General features: G+C 42.5%; 1 protein-coding gene across 1 annotated transcript in view; it reads left to right on the top strand.

The window, feature by feature from the left end:
* Positions 1 to 15,733, top strand: part of SMG1 (SMG1 nonsense mediated mRNA decay associated PI3K related kinase) — a 69,511-nt gene extending 53,778 nt beyond the window's left edge. The window contains exons 48-63 of the mRNA XM_065645310.1: positions 77 to 356; positions 1,093 to 1,365; positions 2,386 to 2,620; positions 4,052 to 4,278; positions 5,434 to 5,584; positions 5,677 to 5,866; positions 6,103 to 6,572; positions 7,569 to 7,706; positions 8,620 to 8,772; positions 9,115 to 9,294; positions 9,512 to 9,739; positions 10,181 to 10,392; positions 10,594 to 10,700; positions 11,422 to 11,601; positions 11,725 to 11,831; positions 13,221 to 15,733. Coding sequence (XP_065501382.1) covers positions 77 to 356; positions 1,093 to 1,365; positions 2,386 to 2,620; positions 4,052 to 4,278; positions 5,434 to 5,584; positions 5,677 to 5,866; positions 6,103 to 6,572; positions 7,569 to 7,706; positions 8,620 to 8,772; positions 9,115 to 9,294; positions 9,512 to 9,739; positions 10,181 to 10,392; positions 10,594 to 10,700; positions 11,422 to 11,601; positions 11,725 to 11,831; positions 13,221 to 13,298 — 3,209 coding nt within the window. The 3' untranslated portion in view covers positions 13,299 to 15,733. The remainder of the gene's footprint in view (positions 1 to 76; positions 357 to 1,092; positions 1,366 to 2,385; positions 2,621 to 4,051; positions 4,279 to 5,433; positions 5,585 to 5,676; positions 5,867 to 6,102; positions 6,573 to 7,568; positions 7,707 to 8,619; positions 8,773 to 9,114; positions 9,295 to 9,511; positions 9,740 to 10,180; positions 10,393 to 10,593; positions 10,701 to 11,421; positions 11,602 to 11,724; positions 11,832 to 13,220) is intronic.
* The last annotated feature ends 2,880 nt before the right edge of the window (positions 15,734 to 18,613 follow it).

Raw genomic sequence — 18,613 nt, 5'->3', positions numbered from 1 at the left:
CAGTACTTGTATGCTATAAAGGTGTGTATGCTTCAGAGATGAGTAAAGCTTAATTTTTCATCATCTTTCTTGAAAGGTCCTCCAAGTTATGTACCAGCAACAGCGTTTCTGCAAAATGCAGGCCAGGCACATCTCATCAGTCAGTGCGAGCAGCTGGAAGGTGAAGTCGGCGCTCTCCTGCAGCAGAGGAGATCCGTTTTACGGGGTTGTCTCGAGCAATTGCACAACTACGCAACAGTGGCTCTGCAGTATCCCAAAGCCGTGTTCCAGAAGCACCGAATAGAGCAATGGAAAACCTGGATGGAAGAGCTCATCCGCAACATGACCATAGAGCGCTGCCAGGAGATCTTTAGAAAGTAAGTTGACAGAATAATGGATTGTTTGAAGAATTTCATTTTTAAGCTATTCCAGGGTTTTAATTTTCCAGTGAAAAGAAATACTTTTGCAAGGACCAATCCAAGTCTAAAGCAAGACAAGATTAAGTTGTAATTCCAGAAGTTTGAAGAAAAAGATGAAAACTGCTTTAAAAATCCTGTTCCAGAGTTTAACCTGTGTACTGCAAAAAGGAAACCAAGTAACATTGCTTTGTAGTGAACAAATGAAGTTCCATGTTTGTGGCTGTAGGGTAGTGATATTTTGGGGTTTTAGAAACTTCTAGTATTTAAAAATATACTTAAGTCCATTAAAGATTTTTTAAAAATTATTATTATAAAAGCAGATTTTCAAGCAAGTATTTTTTTTTCTTTTTCCTCTAAAGTCAGGCTGTTTCAGCATTACTACTGCCTGGCTTACAGGGTCTAGATTGTATTCAAGAGTTTACGCTGAAACATGTTTCCTTCCTATTTCTTGTCTTCTATTTATTGTTTGCCTCAAGGGCTACTGATTGTCTTCTGTCCTTGCAAATAGTTGTGAAATATGGTGTATTCTCAGACTTTATGTGAGTGCTGTTGGGGCAGCCAGCAAGTGCTGTGGGATTCCAGAGGTGATGTGGGAACTATTCAAATGGGGAGTATTTTTCCTACCTGCAGAGCAGGATGCAATTTGCTAGATCTTGAGAAGGGACAGTTTTGTCTTTGTACTTTTGCTTTACAGGTATGAAATGCAATATGCTCCTCAGCCACCTCCAAGTATGTGCCAGTTCATAACCGCTACAGAGATGACTCTCCAGCGCTACGCAGCAGATATAAATAACAGACTGATCAGGCAGGTGGAGCGTTTGAAACAGGAGGCGGTTACTGTACCTGTTTGCGAAGAGCAGCTGAAAGAAATCGAACGGTGCATAAAAGTTTTCCTCCATGAGAACGGAGAGGAGGGCTCGCTGAGCTTAGCCAGCGTTATCATCTCTGCTCTTTGTACGCTAACGAGGTGAGTTGGCTCTTGGGAAATTGTTTTGCATGTGCTTATGTTTGAGATGGCATAAAAGGGATATTCAAGGAACATAATGATGTGGAGAATGCAAGAGCAGGCAGGTTGTCCAACTGTCCCGTCCCACCAGGTGAGATTTGGGATGAGTTAACTCTGAACACTCTGTGCAGTAACACAAAGTGACGACAATCCCCTGAGAAGTTCCATCAAATCACGAATTTACTAAAAACACTCAGTGGAATTACAGTGAACGGTGGCTTGGCAAAAGTTTGTAACTATATCATAAAAACTTAGCAAGACTTTAACAACAAAACTCACAAGATGTTACTCTTATGTACCCAGAATAAAGTTAGAAAGAGAGAGAGAGAGGAAAAGCAGAGAGATAGGTTAAGATATCAGAAGAAAAAGTAAGATCTCAGCACTCCAGTGTTCTCTGTAGTTGTCTCGGTGGCGGGTGCAAAACTTCATTAATGCCACTGAGCGTGCACTCATACACACACAAAACACAAACAGACTCCAAAGAGTCCCAAGTGAGGAAGTTTTATAACTGAGTCCCTTTGCATGTGAGATAGGAGAGGGACGGCTTGTCTCCTCCCTCTGCTCACTCTTCATGCTAATTAAGATCATTCCAGAAATTAGTTGGTGGTCAGAAAATTAGAATGATGATCCCAGTGTTGACCAGAAGTGAGTTGTTTTGTCTGTTCAGGGTAGCTGGTGGTTTGTGTTTTCACCTAGCGGTTCATTGTCCGCTGGATGACCCATCTTGGTCATCGCAATTAACTGAGACCTTGGTAGAAGCAACGCTGTTGATTACCTTTATCTCAAAAATGTATACCTTCATTTGTTAAAGACCTTGAGGGGAAAATATAGTGTCTGCCTTCACAGCCACCTATCTTTGCCTGCCCAAAGTTGCAAACCCCAGCTGTTTAAGGCATAACATACACCATTATTGAGTCCTTTGTTTTGCAAAGGGTGGGGGGTGCTTCAGGGCTGTCACACTGACTGTCGTAACTCGTCCAGGCGAAATCTGATGATGGAGGGTGCAGCATCTAGTGCTGGGGAGCAACTGGTTGATCTGACCTCGAGAGATGGAGCCTGGTTCTTGGAGGAGCTTTGCAGCATGAGCGGGAACGTGACGTGCCTCGTGCAGCTGCTGAAGCAGTGTCACCTCGTACCCCAGGACCTGGATATTCCCAACCCGCTCGAAGCTTCGGAAGCTGTTCACTTAGCTAATGGTGTATATATCTCACTTCAGGTGATACTGACTTATGTTACTTTTTCTTTCTTCATCCCCAACCTTCTAAGGCTTCAGCTAAGCCATTCTTAAAAGCATCTTCCTTTAACAGCTAAATGTTTGCTTATGATGCTGCTGAGAGGTGGTTTTTTTTTAATTGGACCTTAGTCTTGGTTCCCGTATTTGACTGAGCTGAACAGACATTTACTGCTGCCATTTACATTTTTATTGCTTGAAAGAAACTGTTTTGATCTATATGTGCCAAAGTATAAAAACTGCTGCCAAGTAACCATGAGAAAGAAGTTAGGATCAGATGTGTAGACACACTGGCTTCGTGTCTTGCTTTCATTCTTGTATTCTGTTGCTGACAGTCCAGAATAACTTTCAGACTCTTTAATCTGTGCTTGTTCCATTCTCTGCTCCTGTTAAGCCTTACTTATTTTCACCTGAAACAAATTCTGAAAACCTGATTTACAGGCCCATATCTGAGAGACTGGGAAGGAGAAAAATGTATTTATAATCTTGTGTTCTAAAAATGTTTTCACTTTAATTAAAAAAAAAAAAAGCAGGGGCTTGACTGAAATATCTGCTGAAGACTGAGGTGGTTTATAAACTGTGGCCGGTGTGAAGAGCTTTTTGAGGGTTTTTGTTCCACTGCTTTGTATTTGAGAAAGATTGTTCTGCCAACGTGTGTGAGCGCATTGAGATTTTCTTCATTTCTGTTTCTTCGCTCTTCAAAGTATTAACACTTCAGAAATGTTTCAAAAATAGGCATGCAATTGAATTGCATTGCAGCTGAGATCTTTCAGCCACACGTGTTGCCCTCCCTGTGAGCTCCTGGGTGAGATGTGTATGAGCAGCCAATTTAACAAATCTTTTTGGCGTGTCTTGTCTCGTTTTGGAGATCGAGCGCATTGGTTGGTTCTCTCTCTAGCTGCCTTTAGCCCTCTGATGCGTTCTGCTCGAGGAAAATTGCTTTATGCCCCTTGAGGTACTGTTTCTCTTACCTGCATTGATTTCTGTGGCATGAGTAGGACTCTTACAAAATAATTACTATCTGGCAAGTTTTTAATTCTTTTTCTTTGCAGAGTCTGATTAGCAAATCATAAATGCGGTAAATAATGTAGCTCATTTATAGTTAACACAATGGAGAAGGAAAGCTACATAATCAGATGAAATTGGTTGGGAAAGTGTGGTCTGTACCACTGATGCTCTGCTGGGGGGTGCTGCTGCTGAGACACTCGTGACATTGTGCGAATGTCAAACCTCTGGGTTTGTACAGGGTTTAATGTCTTCCTGATTTCTTGAAATTTTAAAAAAAGAGTAGGTTTTGACCCTTGGCTGACCACCATCATGTTACCATCATGTGGTATAATACTAAAATGAGAAAGATGTTGTGTGTAATGCTTTCTGAGAGAGGAAAATGTATTATGTTTTCATACTTCCCAACAGGAATTGAACTCAAACTTCCGACAGATCATTTTCCCAGAAGCGCTGAGGTGCTTAATGAAAGGAGAGTATACTTTGGAAAGCATGCTCCACGAATTGGATAATCTTATTGAGCAAACAACCGATGGAGTCCCTCTGCAAACGCTGGTTGAATCTCTTCAAGCCTACTTACGAAATGCTGCCATGGGGCTGGAGGAGGAAACACACACTCATTACATCGATGTCGCGAGGTAAATAGCTTATTCTGGTAGTTCAGATATGGGAGAATGAAGGCTGCGGAACATTAATTTGACTAAATTTTATTATTTGTTTGATGTACATGCTTTTCTTGCCCTCTGTAAGCAGAGGCAATGTTTGCGCTTGTTTCTTCTCTGTGTGTGCGTTTATCCGTGTGCATACATAGAAATACAGAGCTATGGCAATTTACATTTACATCTGCTTAAAGCTGACTTTCGGTAGTCAGCTTTTTCCAAGATTTATAGTTGAGATTTTTCTCTTTGAAGTTTAAGGGATGCTAAGAATAGGAACCAGTCTGTTAGTTGGTGGGAAGAACCTGTGAAAGGAAGAGCTTGTAACCGTGGCGCCCCTCTTGTCAAGAGGTTTGGTGCAGCTTTCGCGTAATGAATCAGTGACTTGGTTTAAAAAAATGTATATGTATAAACAAAAAACCCTACAAACAGACAATACTCCAACCAAACAAAACAATTTGGAATGTTCCTGCTGAGCAGACGTGATCGTGCTGCTTCCCTTGAGCCAGTGACGGTGGCTCCACCCGTGGGGCAGGGAAGGCTGCTAGACCAGTAGGAAACAACTTGCTTTTTTTCTCTTAGGTTAATTTTCTTCCAGGTTTACCCATTGGCACGCCTGCTCAGCCTGGTGGTTGAGGGTCAAAAGTGCTGGAAGGGAGAGGATGACACCGTTCTTTCAGGAGCGGCACAGTGTTAAACCATCTCAGCCGTACCCCGAGATCTCATCCTCTGCCTTTTTACCCTGTAATCCATTCAGCCAATTATATATGTATATTATAAAGCCAGTACTTGGTTTTCAGGGAAGGAAAGGTGGTATTTACATCACTTACTATTCATAACTTGTTTTACCATGCTCATAAAAAGTACGGTCTGTATCCTCTACCTGTATTTTAAGTCAGCTTTGTATCTGGTCCTTTAATCCAACCTCATCTCTTTGGTATCCTTGGCCGTTCGGATGAGACCAGCATGAGGGTTCACATGGGAAGTGGGGCGAGGAGGTAGGAACCTTCTTCAGATGCAGCTTAATTCCAGTCTGCTCTAGTTGTGGGATCAATCAGTTTAAGAAAATCCTATTTATTTCTTGTAGACTTAAGCAAAAACATGTACATTTTCTTTCTTTTTTTTTTTTTTTTTAAGAGTACTTCATGCTCAGTATGGTGAGCTGATTCAGCCGAGAAATGGTTCAGTTGATGAAACCCCCAAGATGTCAGCTGGTCAGATGCTTTTGGTGGCCTTTGATGGAATGTTTGCTCAAGTGGAAACTGCATTTGGTTTATTGATTGAAAAGGTGTGGATTTCGTCTTATCCAAGTCCTCTTTGAGTCAGGAGTATGAAAGTTTTGTAAAAACAATACTAATTTATTTCCTTTTCATTGCTCAGCTAAACAAGATGGAAATACCTGTTGCTTGGCGTAAGATTGACATAATTAGGGAAGCCCGCAGCACCCAAGTTAACTTCTTTGATGATGACAATAATCGCCAAGTTCTAGAGGAAATTTTCTTTCTGAAGAGACTGCAAACAATTAAAGAATTTTTCAGGCTCTGTGGTACTTTTTCTAAAACATTGTCAGGTAAATAAATGTTATCAAATGTTCGGTATTGCTTTGTCCCCTTCTTGTCCTGTGTCCTGTTGAGAAGGATGTATACTTGGTCACTTTTACTGTAAGTTACCCTTTATATCTGGCAAGTGTGCAGAAATTAAAAAATAATTCCTGTAATCTAGCTGTATTTCTAAGTCAGATGACATTTTCCTAGATGCATCAAATGTTTTGTTTATAACAAAAATACTGTCTCGTTCCTTTAAAAGGGATCAGTTCACTTGAAGACCAGAACGCAGTGAATGGACCTGTGCAAATCGTCAACGTCAAAGCCCTTTACAGAAACTCTTGCTTTAGTGAAGACCAAATGGCCAAACCAATCAAGGCTTTTACAGCTGACTTTGTGAGACAGCTTTTAATTGGCCTTCCCAATCAAGCTTTGGGACTGACCTTGTGTAGTTTCATCAGCGCTCTGGGCGTCGATATCATTGCTCAGGTAGAGGCTAAAGACTTTGGGGCAGAAAGCAAGGTTTCGGTGGACGACCTGTGCAAGAAAGCCGTGGAGCACAACATCCAGATCGGCAAGTTCTCGCAGCTGGTGATGAACAGGGCGACGGTGTTGGCCAGTTCCTACGATACCGCCTGGAAGAAGCATGATCTGGTGCGCAGGCTGGAAACTAGCATTTCGTCCTGCAAGACCAGCCTGCAGAGAGTGCAGCTGCACATCGCCATGTTCCAGGTAAAACACACCTTCCGCCGCTCCAGCTCGTGTCTCCGGAAAGTGAGCTCTGGTTACTGGTGCTGAGCACAACTAGAACTTTAGATTTTGTCGGATGAGCTGTAGAGTATTTTGACAGACTCGATATTTTGGTTCTAAATTATTCTGTAAATATGTAAGGAAAAAAGTTACAGCTGGCTTCTTTTGAAGACTGCCTGCTTTATAAGATGCAAATGTAACAATGTGTAAATTCTTTTTCATGTCAATACATGTAATTTTTTACAATAACCATTAAGTAATTTATTAGAAAAGAAGTCTTTCACCAGCTTTCTTACTAGCAATGTTGTCCCATTCTCCCCCTTTTATCAAACAGACTAAGACTTTAAGGGAGGAGATTCCTTCGAGCAGAATCTGCATTGCTGAATGTCGTCTTGTACCTTTCCTTCCAAGTTTTAATGCATTAACTGTCCCCTTGCTGCACTGTTTGCCTTCTGAAAAAATACAAATAGCGGAACTATCAATCCTGAAAATGTTCTACTGAGGCTTTAGATAAACGCCCCCATGTACCTTGAGCTGGATCCAGTTGGGTTGTAGCATCACTGCTCTTTATTTTGTAGTGATTTGTAGATCTGGGGTACAGGTTTTCTCCATGGCAATCGATAAAGCAGTTCACAGACCGGTGAGCAAAGTTGTCTTGGGCTTAGTGCGTCACAAGCAAATTCTTTCTGAATATTGATGGGTTTTTCTTTAGATCGAGGAAATGTCTGTAAATCACGTCTAGGAAGTTAATGAGTGATTAGCGGTATAAATATCCAAGCCAGAAAACCAGTTTACAGCTACTTATATAATTTAACACACTCTGATAATTTAGAACTCAGTGCACTGGTATCATCTGACACAATTTTAAAACGCCCTTACTTAGAAAGTGTACCAGAGAACTAGAATTGCTGTTTGTGAAGCAAAGTATTTTGTGCTGAGCAATATTGTTAATCAAGTGTTTTTGGTGTTTTCCTGCAGTGGCAACATGAAGATCTCCTCATCAGCCGCCCACAAGCCATCTCGGTCACTCCTCCGCCTCGCTCTGCCATTTTAGCCAGCATGAAGAAGAAGCTCCACACGCTCAGTCAGATTGAAGCTTCAATCGCAACAGTCCAGGTACTGCTGTTTTGGGAGGTTTGTTCGGCACTTTATTCGAGTGCGACTTGAACAGAAACCGCAGAATTCTCAGTCGCCTCCAGATTATCGTGTCTCTTGCTATTGCAAGATTTAGTGGTATTTTCATTCGTCTCTTTCAGCCTGTCTGGTGTGTACTGTTAGATTGTTTGATTTTGCTGTCTCATACAAAATATTATCTCTGGAATATTAGTAAACCTGTTTCATGATCGAAAATAGGAATATGTGAGAGTAAATTTCCTTCGGCAGGCTGCCCATGCTCCTGTTCTTTAAGCTGGTCTGACTTAGATCACCCTTCCTGCCATTTTACCAGCTCAGTGTCAGAAGGTCCCTGTGTAGATCTGGGCAAATCAGTTTTTCTGTTTGTTGAAGCTTCTGTGTGCTGGGGCTTGGCTCAGCTTTTTAGAATTTTAGCTATCAGTAATATAGAATGTTTAATTGTTTTAAATAAATACTGCTTAGCTTCTTGAATTTTAATTTCTTTTTCAGTTGTGAAGGGAGGTTTTTAATTTTTTGAAGATTATTTGTAAAAATAATTCAGGACTCCTATGATTTTTATGTCATTTTTATTCTACAGATGTGATAGACTTGCTTTTGTGTTTTGTTGTGTGGGGGTTTTTTTGGTTTTGTTTTCTGGTGGATTGAAATCTAGATGGATGACTTTATTTCCATAACAATCAAATCTAGTTGTGATGTGTGCTGAGTATAAACCTTTAAACAGCATAAGCTGACATTTGTCAATCATGTACACCACATTATTTTATATATGAGTGTAAGAATGTGTCTGCATGTGTTATATGTTTAAATTTTTAAGTTAGGTTTAGGATGATACATATCAATATGCATTATCTGTATCTGTTTTGGTTTTGGTTTTTGTTTTTCTTCCCCAATGCAGGAGAAACTGGCAGCACTTGAAGCAAGTATTGAGCAGCGTTTAAAATGGGCGGGAGGTGCTAATCCCGCACTGGCACCAGTCTTGCAAGATTTTGATGCCACTATTGCTGAAAGAAGAAACCTTGTACTGAAAGAAAGTCAAAGAGCAAGTCAGGTACTCTGTAATACATCAGTATAGTATTAGTGACTTGCTAAGTGTGTTCACTCTCTTATTTCCTACTTGAGTTTTATGCAGAAGATATTTTTCCTTCTCAGCATCTAAAGAGCAAACGAAGATAACTAAATACTTCTGGGAGTCCCACTTTAGAAGCAATACAAATAATCTCTTGGAGAATTGCTACAGGGCTGGCTGCCCCTGGAATGATACCACTGCTGGAACAGAGCAGCTTTACTGCTGGATTTAAAATTCTCCCTTCTAAAGAGATGGAACAAATGCAGTTTGTGTAATAGACACTTTAATTAGAATAACTTTTCGCACTCTTGCTTTCATTTTCAGGTCACTTTCCTCTGCAGTAATATCATTCATTTTGAAAGTTTACGTACTAGAACAGCAGAAGCCTTAAATCTTGATGCTGCATTATTTGAACTTCTCAAACGCTGCCAACAAATGTGCTCATTTGCGTCTCAGTTCAACAGTTCGGTGTCTGAACTGGAGCTTCGCCTGCTTCAGAGAGTGGTGAGTGACAGTCAAAGCAAAACATGGAACATGACAGAATCGCTGGAATCGTGCGTTCTCCATTTTGTCTTTCATTCTAAATTAATGTTATGTATACCTTCTAATGGGCTGTGGATTACAGAGTTTATTCCATCTGCTGCTAAACATTTGGCAGCAGCATCTACACAGTAATTGAATTTTATCTCTGGATACAGGTCAAAAATGTTTGTCATTTTAGGGCACTGGTCTTGAACATCCTATTGGCAGCTCCGAATGGCTCCACTCGGCTCACAAGCAGCTGACCCAGGAAATCTCTACCCAGAGAACGGTACAAACAGAAAGAGAACAGCAAATAGAGACCGTTTGTGAAACCATTCAGAATCTGGTGGATAGTATTAAAACTGTGCTCACGGGTCATAACAGACAACTTGGAGATGTCAAACATCTACTGAAAGCTATGGCAAAGGTATGCCTGGAACTTCAGTGCATTTATTGCTCCAAACCATGTCAGTGCAGTTTATAGTTGACGTGTGCTTTTTAAAGTATCCAGAAACAGGAAAATGTGGTCATGTATATGGAGTTCAAGACCTGAATTCTTAGAGATTAAATGAATTTTATAAAGCTTTATTTCTAGACTTAGGCTAATCAGGCTTTGGTTCAATTAAACCCTTTTTCTCTTTTGGCAGTTGAAAGATTCTGTGCGTTTACGAATCCTTTTGGCTTTTAATCAGTAAAACATTTGATCTTTTTCAAATTGATATTTCTTGAAATGTAACTGCTGAAAATTCTCGTTATTTGCAGTCAAATGACACAGTGAGGGGCCGAAAAGGCTAGGAAATGCTTGACTTTATTCTCTTAGCCAAAATATGTATCAAACAGTTAACCTTTTTGCACGTCTTTGTTACAGGACGAAGAAGCGGCTTTGGCAGACGGCGAAGATGTTCCTTATGAGAACAGTGTTAGGCAGTTCTTGGGCGAATATAAATCGTGGCAAGATAATATTCAGACAGTTTTGTTTACATTAGTTCAGGTTATGGGTCAAGTCCGCAGTCAGGAACATGTCGAAATGCTGCAGGAAATAACTCCCACCTTGAAAGAATTGAAAACGCAGAGCCAAAGGTGAGGAATCGCTGTCTTTTAGGTGACGACTTTTGCTTCTCTACTTGCGCGTGGCAGAAACGGAGCGTGAGGTGCCTCTGGGGGGGGTTTGCTTGGAATGCACAAATCCTTTTGCAAAATCTGCCTCATAGCTTTCATTTTTGAGTTTTCAGTAAGTCAAGTAGTTGCATGAATATTTATCGACTCCGTTATGTTTCCCAGTGTCTACAATAATCTGGTGGGTTTTGCATCACCCTTAGTCACGGATACATCAAACGAGTGCTCGAGCCCAACGTCAGCTGCTCCGTATCAGCCAACCTTTGCTGCAGGTAACGCTTGGCAAAGTACAAACGTTAAAACATCAGGAATATAGATTAGAGATGGGATCGGAAATTTTCATTAAACTTTGAAATACAGACAACCTCTATAAGGTTAGAAAAGCCCGTGAAGTTAAATTCGTTCAGTGTACAGTACCGAGTGACGACTTGATCACAGCCGTCACGATCTGGGTTCATCCCACAGACACGGCACGTTGTCGCATACATCAACTGAACTGTCGTTTCTCTTGAAACTAGTATTAAAATTTATGGTGGCTTCAGAATCCTGAAACTCTACAAATGCATTTATGTTGGTAAAGTTTTCATTATTTTACAGTTAAAAACATGAATAAAGTTTCTCCTGAGCATGAATTCCTTTCTCCTTAAAGGATTATTCTACTCTCTGTATTTGGACTAAGCGCAGGTTCCTGATTTCTGTCATTTACAAGATTTGTGTTTTATAACTGCCATACACAATGATAGAATTTGAGGTTAAGCGAGCCCATAAAAACTTGCTTTACGTAAATAAGTGCTTTGCAATGGAACAAAACCTCTTGTTTATGAAGTGAAAGAAATTGCATAACAGAGTGAAGAGAGAAGAACTGGTGCAGAGTTTAAAATGCTTTTGTCTGAGGGATTGACAGCTGCATTTGATACACATTTAATTGTGCTTTTCTTGCATCTATAATATATTATTTTGAATACTTGAAGTGCCTTTAAACTTTCTTTACAGCTGTACGTAGCAATACGGGGCAGAAAACTCAGCCAGAGGTGATGTCGCAGAATGCAAGAAAGCTAATTCAGAAAAATCTTGCCACGTCAGCAGATACTCCTCCAAGCACAGTCCCAGGAACTGGCAAAAGTGTTGCCTGTAGTCCCAAAAAGACAGCCAGGGACCCTAAAACGGGAAAAGGTAAATACAGGGCTTAAAAACAAACAAAGTCCCCCAACAGCCAAAACTTAACAACAACGACAAACCCCAAAACACCTCAGTGCAGGAATGGAACATCGAATTAATTTTATTTTGTACCTTTAGCCGTGCAGGAAAGGAATTCATATGCAGTTAGCGTGTGGAAGCGGGTCAAAGCCAAGCTCGAGGGCCGAGATGTGGATCCCAACAGGAGAATGTCTGTTGCTGAACAGGTGAGTTGGCAGCAGTGAAGTTCCAGTTAAATACGTGGCGGTTGGCGTGTGTGTGTGTGTGCGGAGGTTCGCCTGAAAGACTGAAATCCTGATGTGAACGGGGATCCCTTTGGAGATGGGGGATTTATTTCCAATGCAAAGCAAGGTGTGCTGCTGCCTCAGGTTGCTACATCTGGGTTTTTAGCAAATGTTTTTGTTTCCTGTGCCATAGATTTACACAAACTCCTGAATCAGATAAAATGCCCTTTGTGTATCAGTGAGGGGACATTTGTTGGTACGCAGGGAGAACGTGAGATCTGTACATCTGCCAAAGGGACTGAACTTGGCCGTAGCGACCAGTGTAACAAAACCGCGCTCCTGTCTCTGGGAAACTGAGTCCATGGGCCCAGATGTCCATGTAAATTGGAGAATGTCGTGACCATTTCCAAGATAGGGCTTGGGAATTAGGTTCCAGTATAGGTTGGGGAATGAGCTGTTGGAGAGCAGTGTAGGGGAAAGGGAGCTGGGAGTCCTGGGGACAGCAGGGTGACCATGAGCCAGCACTGGGCCCTTGTGGCCAGGAAGGGCAATGGGACCTGGGGGTGATTAGAAGGGGGTGGTCAGTAGGTCAGAGAGGTTCTCCTGCCCCTCTGCTCTGCCCTGGTGAGACCCCATCTGGAATATTGTGTCCAGTTCTGGGCCCCTCAGTTCCAGCAGGACAGGGAACTGCTGGAGAGAGTCCAGCGCAGCCACGAAGGTGCTGAAGGGAGTGGAGCATCTCCCGTGTGAGGAAAGGCTGAGGGAGCTGGGGCTCTGAGCTGGAGAAGAGGAGACTGAGGGGTGACCTCATTCATGGGGATCAATATGGAAAGGGGCAGTGTCAGGAGGATGGAGCCAGGCTCTTCTGGGTGACAACCATGATAGGACAAGGGGCAATGGGTGCAAACTGGAACACAGGAGGTTCCGCTTGAATATGAGAAGAAACTTCTTCATGGTGAGGGTGGCAGAGCCTGGCCCAGGCTGCCCAGGGAGGCTGTGGAGTCTCCTTCTCTGCAGACATTCCAACCCGCCTGGACACCTTCCTGTGTAACCTCATCTGGATGTTCCTGCTCCGGCGGGGGGGTTGCACTGGGTGAGCTTGCGAGGTCCCTTCCAACCCCTGACATTCTGGGATTGTGTGTGATTCTGTAATGAGATGGCGTGTGATCTTTTTTTGCCCGTCCTACAAATTCCAGTTTCTTATGTGGACAACACAAAGCTGTGCAAGATTAAGGTTACAGTTACTCTAGATTTTTTTTTTCACTGAAGTTTTGTATTTGCAGGGGACATTCAACAGTACATTTTAAGATCACTTAAACGCTTGAAAAAATGTCGCTTATGTTTTAATTCCTTGTTTGACCTTTCTAATAGGTTGACTTTGTGATTAAGGAAGCAACTAATCTAGATAACTTGGCTCAGCTGTATGAAGGTTGGACTGCCTGGGTGTGAGCGGGGAGAGCGGATCGGTCTGGTTCAGCGAGGTCAGTTCTCACCAGAATCCACTCGGCCTCAGGCATCCGGAGCCGCACCACAGCCGGTGGTGATGCACACTGGGGCTTCATCTGAGGAAACCTAGGAAATCTCGGTGCACTGGGAAGTGAATCCTGCAGGATAGCTGCACTCAGGGATACGCTCAACACAATGGTCTGCAACCCCCGCGGTCAAGGGTGAACGCTCACCGCTTGAGCAACACGGTTTGTCTTTCTGCTACGGAAGAACTGCAAACGTGTCCGGGGGTTCGCCGCAGAAAGAAATCAGGATGCTACAAAACCGCAGAGTGATTTGGAACTCAATTCCACCTGACCCTGTGAACAATTCAGGAAACACCGAACCCTGTTCAAAGAAAACCAGAAAAAATGGGGCCGTGAAGAAATCACAGCAAGGGAAGATTTGATGCATTCAGATTCGTGTCGCTCTTGTTGCGTGGCAACAGCGCTGGTCGAGTCGACCAGTTAGTACGGAAAAAGGCTACAAAATGTAAACTTCAGAAATGGACTGAAAGCAAAGAGCTGTACATCAGATATACACTGCATTGGAAGAACTTCTGAGATAGAAGAAAAAGCCTTTCTTCTCTTTCTTCTCTTCTCCCTTTGCTCTTTCCTTTCTTTCCTCCCTCCCAGCCTCTCCCAGCATCCTCCCCTCTTGGCTTATTCTTGTAGGTTAGGCGTACTTCCAATATACTTTTGATTTCAATCCTTCTACTTCACATTTTAGTCAAATTAACAACTTAAATTTTGTTTGGTCAACAAATTTTCCAAAAGCACTGAAAATATAGAACATCAATGATTACTTATGAGTTGAATGGTCAAATGCAACATGTAATTTTGGTTCTTTTGAAGTCATTTCTGTGATTCTATTATGTACAGTTTCTCAAAATTGTCACTGTGCATTTAAAAGTAATGAATCCTACAGGCATTTGATTTAATGTGCACTTCCCTCTGCTTGCAGTGTACACTTTTTTTGTAACTCAAATTCTCCCTCCAATCGCATTCTACTGTGATGGCTGTAGTTTCTTTCGTACGACGTAGCTAATCCAATGTAATCTTTACCTTTTTAAAAACCAGGCTAGAGTATCTCGTAGAGTTTTACATTGTTGATGACAGATAAACAATAAAGTGATGTTCTGGTGGAGGTAGAGTGATACGCTTTTTGCTTCACTTTCCTAATCCTTTGAGTTTACACTTGTAAATTATAGCGCTTCAGTTCACGGGGTATACGTGTAATCCAAGAAATGAAGGACTCTCCAATTTTTGTTCAACTAGATCTGTAAAGATTTCTGCAAAGTAACTTTCCTTTGACATATTACTTCCATAGACAGCAGTTCAATACTGCATCCGTAGCAAATTTTCCACCGAGGTTTTTTGGTTTTAATCAAGTCTGCACTCAAAGTGTCATTGTGGTCAGAAAAGTCTCTCTAAAAATGCCATCTTCTAACTTAAATCGATGTCCTGCTTGTCTGTCGGTTGTCTAAAAGACTTCTGGCTTCCTTCTTAAAGTGGGACACCTTTAGGAAAAGGCAACTCCCTTTTCTTAGAGCAAATAAACGTAACACAATTCGGTTACAACTACAGAATCTTACTGGCGTTGAGAGCTAAAGCAGAAACGCAGGGTGGTGTTCTCAACCCAGAGCAGTTTCTGTAGCTGCGAGTGAAGTTTCTCGTTTATGAACTTGCTGAATTCATTCTGCACAGCTGCTGGAAAGCGACAGATGTGGGAAGATCCTTTATGCCATTTGATTCACTTTTCAGAGTCAAAACACACTTTAAATATGGCATTTTTTTTTTCAATTGAAATTTAAGTATTAAAGGATTTGACCCAAGCTCACTGCTGGCATCAAATTCATTTAACGGGATGGATTTGCAGCAGTTCATCTGAGCAGAAAGCTTGGCCGGGAACTTTCAGATAACATAAATAAACCCAGGCGTAAGTAATAAACGACTGTGTGTTATTTTCAGTGTTTGCACTGCGCTCACTGCTCTGCCTCCTCTGTAGCTCTTAGAATTCACTTTCTCTTCCGTTGCCAATTTTCTGTGGACATGCACGTAGAAGTGTAAGGATTTTCAAAGAGAAACAGCCTTTTTTGTGTCCTGATGGCCCGATCGGGGCTGTCATGGATTTATATCAAACGATAACCATGCAGATGCGTTCGGCTGCTCCTGAACCCTCTGCCAAACGGTGCTGGGGATGGTGCGGTGAAGAACGAGACGCTTGACACTGTTGGTCCTTTTTCTCCAGTTCAAAACAACCGTAGGAAGGATCCCTGTGGAGTTCCATAGTAAGGAGGGTGTGTTATTCCTGCTGTTCTATTTCTTGGAAGCTGGGGGGGACGGGAGGGGCAATGCACTCACCTGTGGCTCATGTATTATACCTCTGCTCTCCCAAAATGAAACACTTGTGTGGAGATGGGTTCTTACTGCGTAATTTAATAAAGTTTTAAAAAATCTCTAGATCTGTATTCAGCATTTCCTTGTATGCAAAACTACTTGTGGTTGCGAAAATTACCGGGGAGAACAAAGTGCCTGATACAAACATACAAAACAAACCCATAATAGAGCAGGATTCTTAAAGTTGTGTGTCGCCTGTGGAGGGGACGGCTGGTGCGCTCAGGAGTCAGCGGGTCTGTTGGCTTTTGTTTGCTGGCGCGTGTTTCTTCCTAAATGTTGACAATGTGGCAAATTGCTTCAGTCTTGGTTTAACTAGAGAGAGTGCACAGGAGGCAACGGAGCTGGTGAGGGGCTGGAGCACAAGTGTGATGGGAGCGGCTGAGGGAGCTGGGGGTTCAGCTGGAGAACAGGAGCTGAGGGGAGACCTTCTGATCTCTGACCTGCCTGAAAGGAGCTTGGAGCCAGGGGGGGTCGGGCTCTGCTCCCCAGGAACAAGTGCCAGGACCAGAGGAAACGGCCTCAAGTTGTGCCAGGGGAGGTTGAGGTTGGATCTGGGGAACAATTTCTTCCCCAAAGGGCTGTGGGGCATTGGAACAGGCTGCCCAGGGCAGTGGTGGAGTCACCATACCTGGAGGGGCTGGACAGACGGACATGAGGTTCTCAGGGACATGGGGCAGTGCCAGGGGTGGGTTAACAGGACTCAATGATCTTGAGGGTCTCTTCCAACCAAAATCATTCTATGATTCTAACTTAATGCAGATTCTGTGCGTGCACCTTGCATGTTAAATAAGACTGCGTTATCAAAAGATAATGCGTTTCTTATTAAGACAGTTACTTCATTTTTTTTCAGTAAAACTGAGACACTTTTTTTTTTTTTTTTTTCCCCCTGCGGTAAGACTGACCTAGAATAATGCAAATCTAGAATCGAATCTTTGGAGATCCATAGAAACCAGCCGATGGCAATGTTGTGCTGATGCTCACATGCATTAACTGTTAACCCAAGGGGTCCTGCTATAACGAATTTCTCGTAGTCAGATTCCAAGTGTGCTCATCAGTTCTACGCTGTTCCCCCGTCCTGGCGGCTGAGATGCCCTTGGCCCTTCGCCTCCCTCCTGCGCTCCCGTGCAACCATCAGCACGGCTCTGCCGAGCAGGTTCCAAACGGCTCATTAACGCTGCCCCGCATTATCTTGGTGGAATAACGGCAGCGCCAAATTAATATAACTGAAATTGAAGTTACAACACACATGTACAGTTAGCTTTTTTTTTTTTTTTAGTACTTCAAAGACACTTGATGTTTTTCCTTTGCAACACCTAGTTTTGCCCTTAGTGAATAGTGTATTTAAGTAATAATATATTTTGTCTGTAATTTTTCAAATCTCTGTAGAGACTCGGGTCTCCCGTATAAATTACATGTTCCTTGGAGGTGAGGGCATTAGTTTTCCCAGGAAAATGCATTAGATTTCTATAAAAGCACCGGTGCCAATGCTGGTTGCCGTGTGTGGCAAAGGAGGGGGTATGGCTGCACCAGCGCCGTGGTGGGAGTGACAGCAGATGACCCTGGGGCGCGCTAACCTCAGCAAATACTTGTCCTCTTACCTGCTTTGTGACCCCTGAACGAAAAGCACCGTATAACAATACGACTTCGGGAATACTGGAGGAGACTGCGCAGGTCCAAGCTTCGTTTTTCTAAGTCAAGGTTAATGTGCTTCAGTTATTCATCCATGTGTTCTGTGCCTGGTGCGTTTGAACAACCTGTTTTAACACGCTTGGGTGCTTCAGAGGTTTATTTGCCTTTTTTTTTTTTCCCCCTTTTTTGGTAAGCTTTTCCTAAAATGGGTAGACACACCCTTTTATATGCATTGAAGAGTAGGAAAAAAGTGTAAAAGTTGACACTTGCCATCCTTTTTCTTTCTTGACACAATACCCCATTATAACATCCATATATATTTTTGTTCTTCAGTGGAAAATAGTTATTCGTGAATATACTGTTCATGTTTTAGTTAGAGCATTTCAGTAAAAATACAGATATTACATAAAACTACTGTTGTAAATACTTAAATGCACAACCGATTAGAGCAATTTTGCCATCCGTCAGCCTGATTTTTTTTTTTAATGAATAGCATAAGAAAAAAGTTTGTGATGCATTTATTGTATTGGAAATAGCGAATGCGTGGAGGCTTAGCATGTAAAATTTGTGTCTCTGTCCGAAGCGCACAGGGCAATTAAACTCCTCCTTTTACAGGTGCTTTGAAGTTAGTTTGGGCGTTCAAACTTCTGTACGTCCGCTAAGAGAGAATGTCAGTGTAGGAAGAATGTGTCATACATTGAAGTGTAGAGAACGACCGGCTTCCTATAGCTCCTGTGGGAGGTGACGAGCGGGTTTTCCACACCGTGCTCCTGCTGTGACCGCTCTCTGCCGTCTCTGTTGGGACCCCGGATTTAACAACCGACTTTACAATCATATACTTGTTTACATACGCACCCGTTTTCATTTTGCGTTGTGCTTCCCAAGGCCTGGCTGCTCAGGCCGGCATCACTTCCTTGTGAAATTAGGTTTTGTTTGAGCCTTGCCGTGGGGAAATTATAGATTTTTTGACGGTGGACTCCATCATTTTCAAGTGCAAAGTGGTACAGAAGTTGTATCAGTCTCTGTTTTTTACAGACGATCTTGAACGGGCCTGGAAAGCGCCCTGAAGTTCAGACAGCTCGGCGCAGACGCGGTTTTGCTTTCACAGCGTCATCCTTGGTTTTCTCTCTCTGCACCAAGCCGGTGAGCTGGGTGGGCAAAGCATCGCAGTTCTGGTGCCAGAAAGGACAAGATGTTTTCTCCGCCCTCATTTTGGAACTGAATTACATCCTAGGGATTGTGATTTAAGCT

The sequence above is a fragment of the Caloenas nicobarica genome, chromosome 14 (assembly GCF_036013445.1).
Source record: "Caloenas nicobarica isolate bCalNic1 chromosome 14, bCalNic1.hap1, whole genome shotgun sequence".
In the NCBI taxonomy this organism is placed as follows: domain Eukaryota; kingdom Metazoa; phylum Chordata; class Aves; order Columbiformes; family Columbidae; genus Caloenas; species Caloenas nicobarica.
This window is presented reverse-complemented; position numbering and strand designations above follow the sequence as displayed.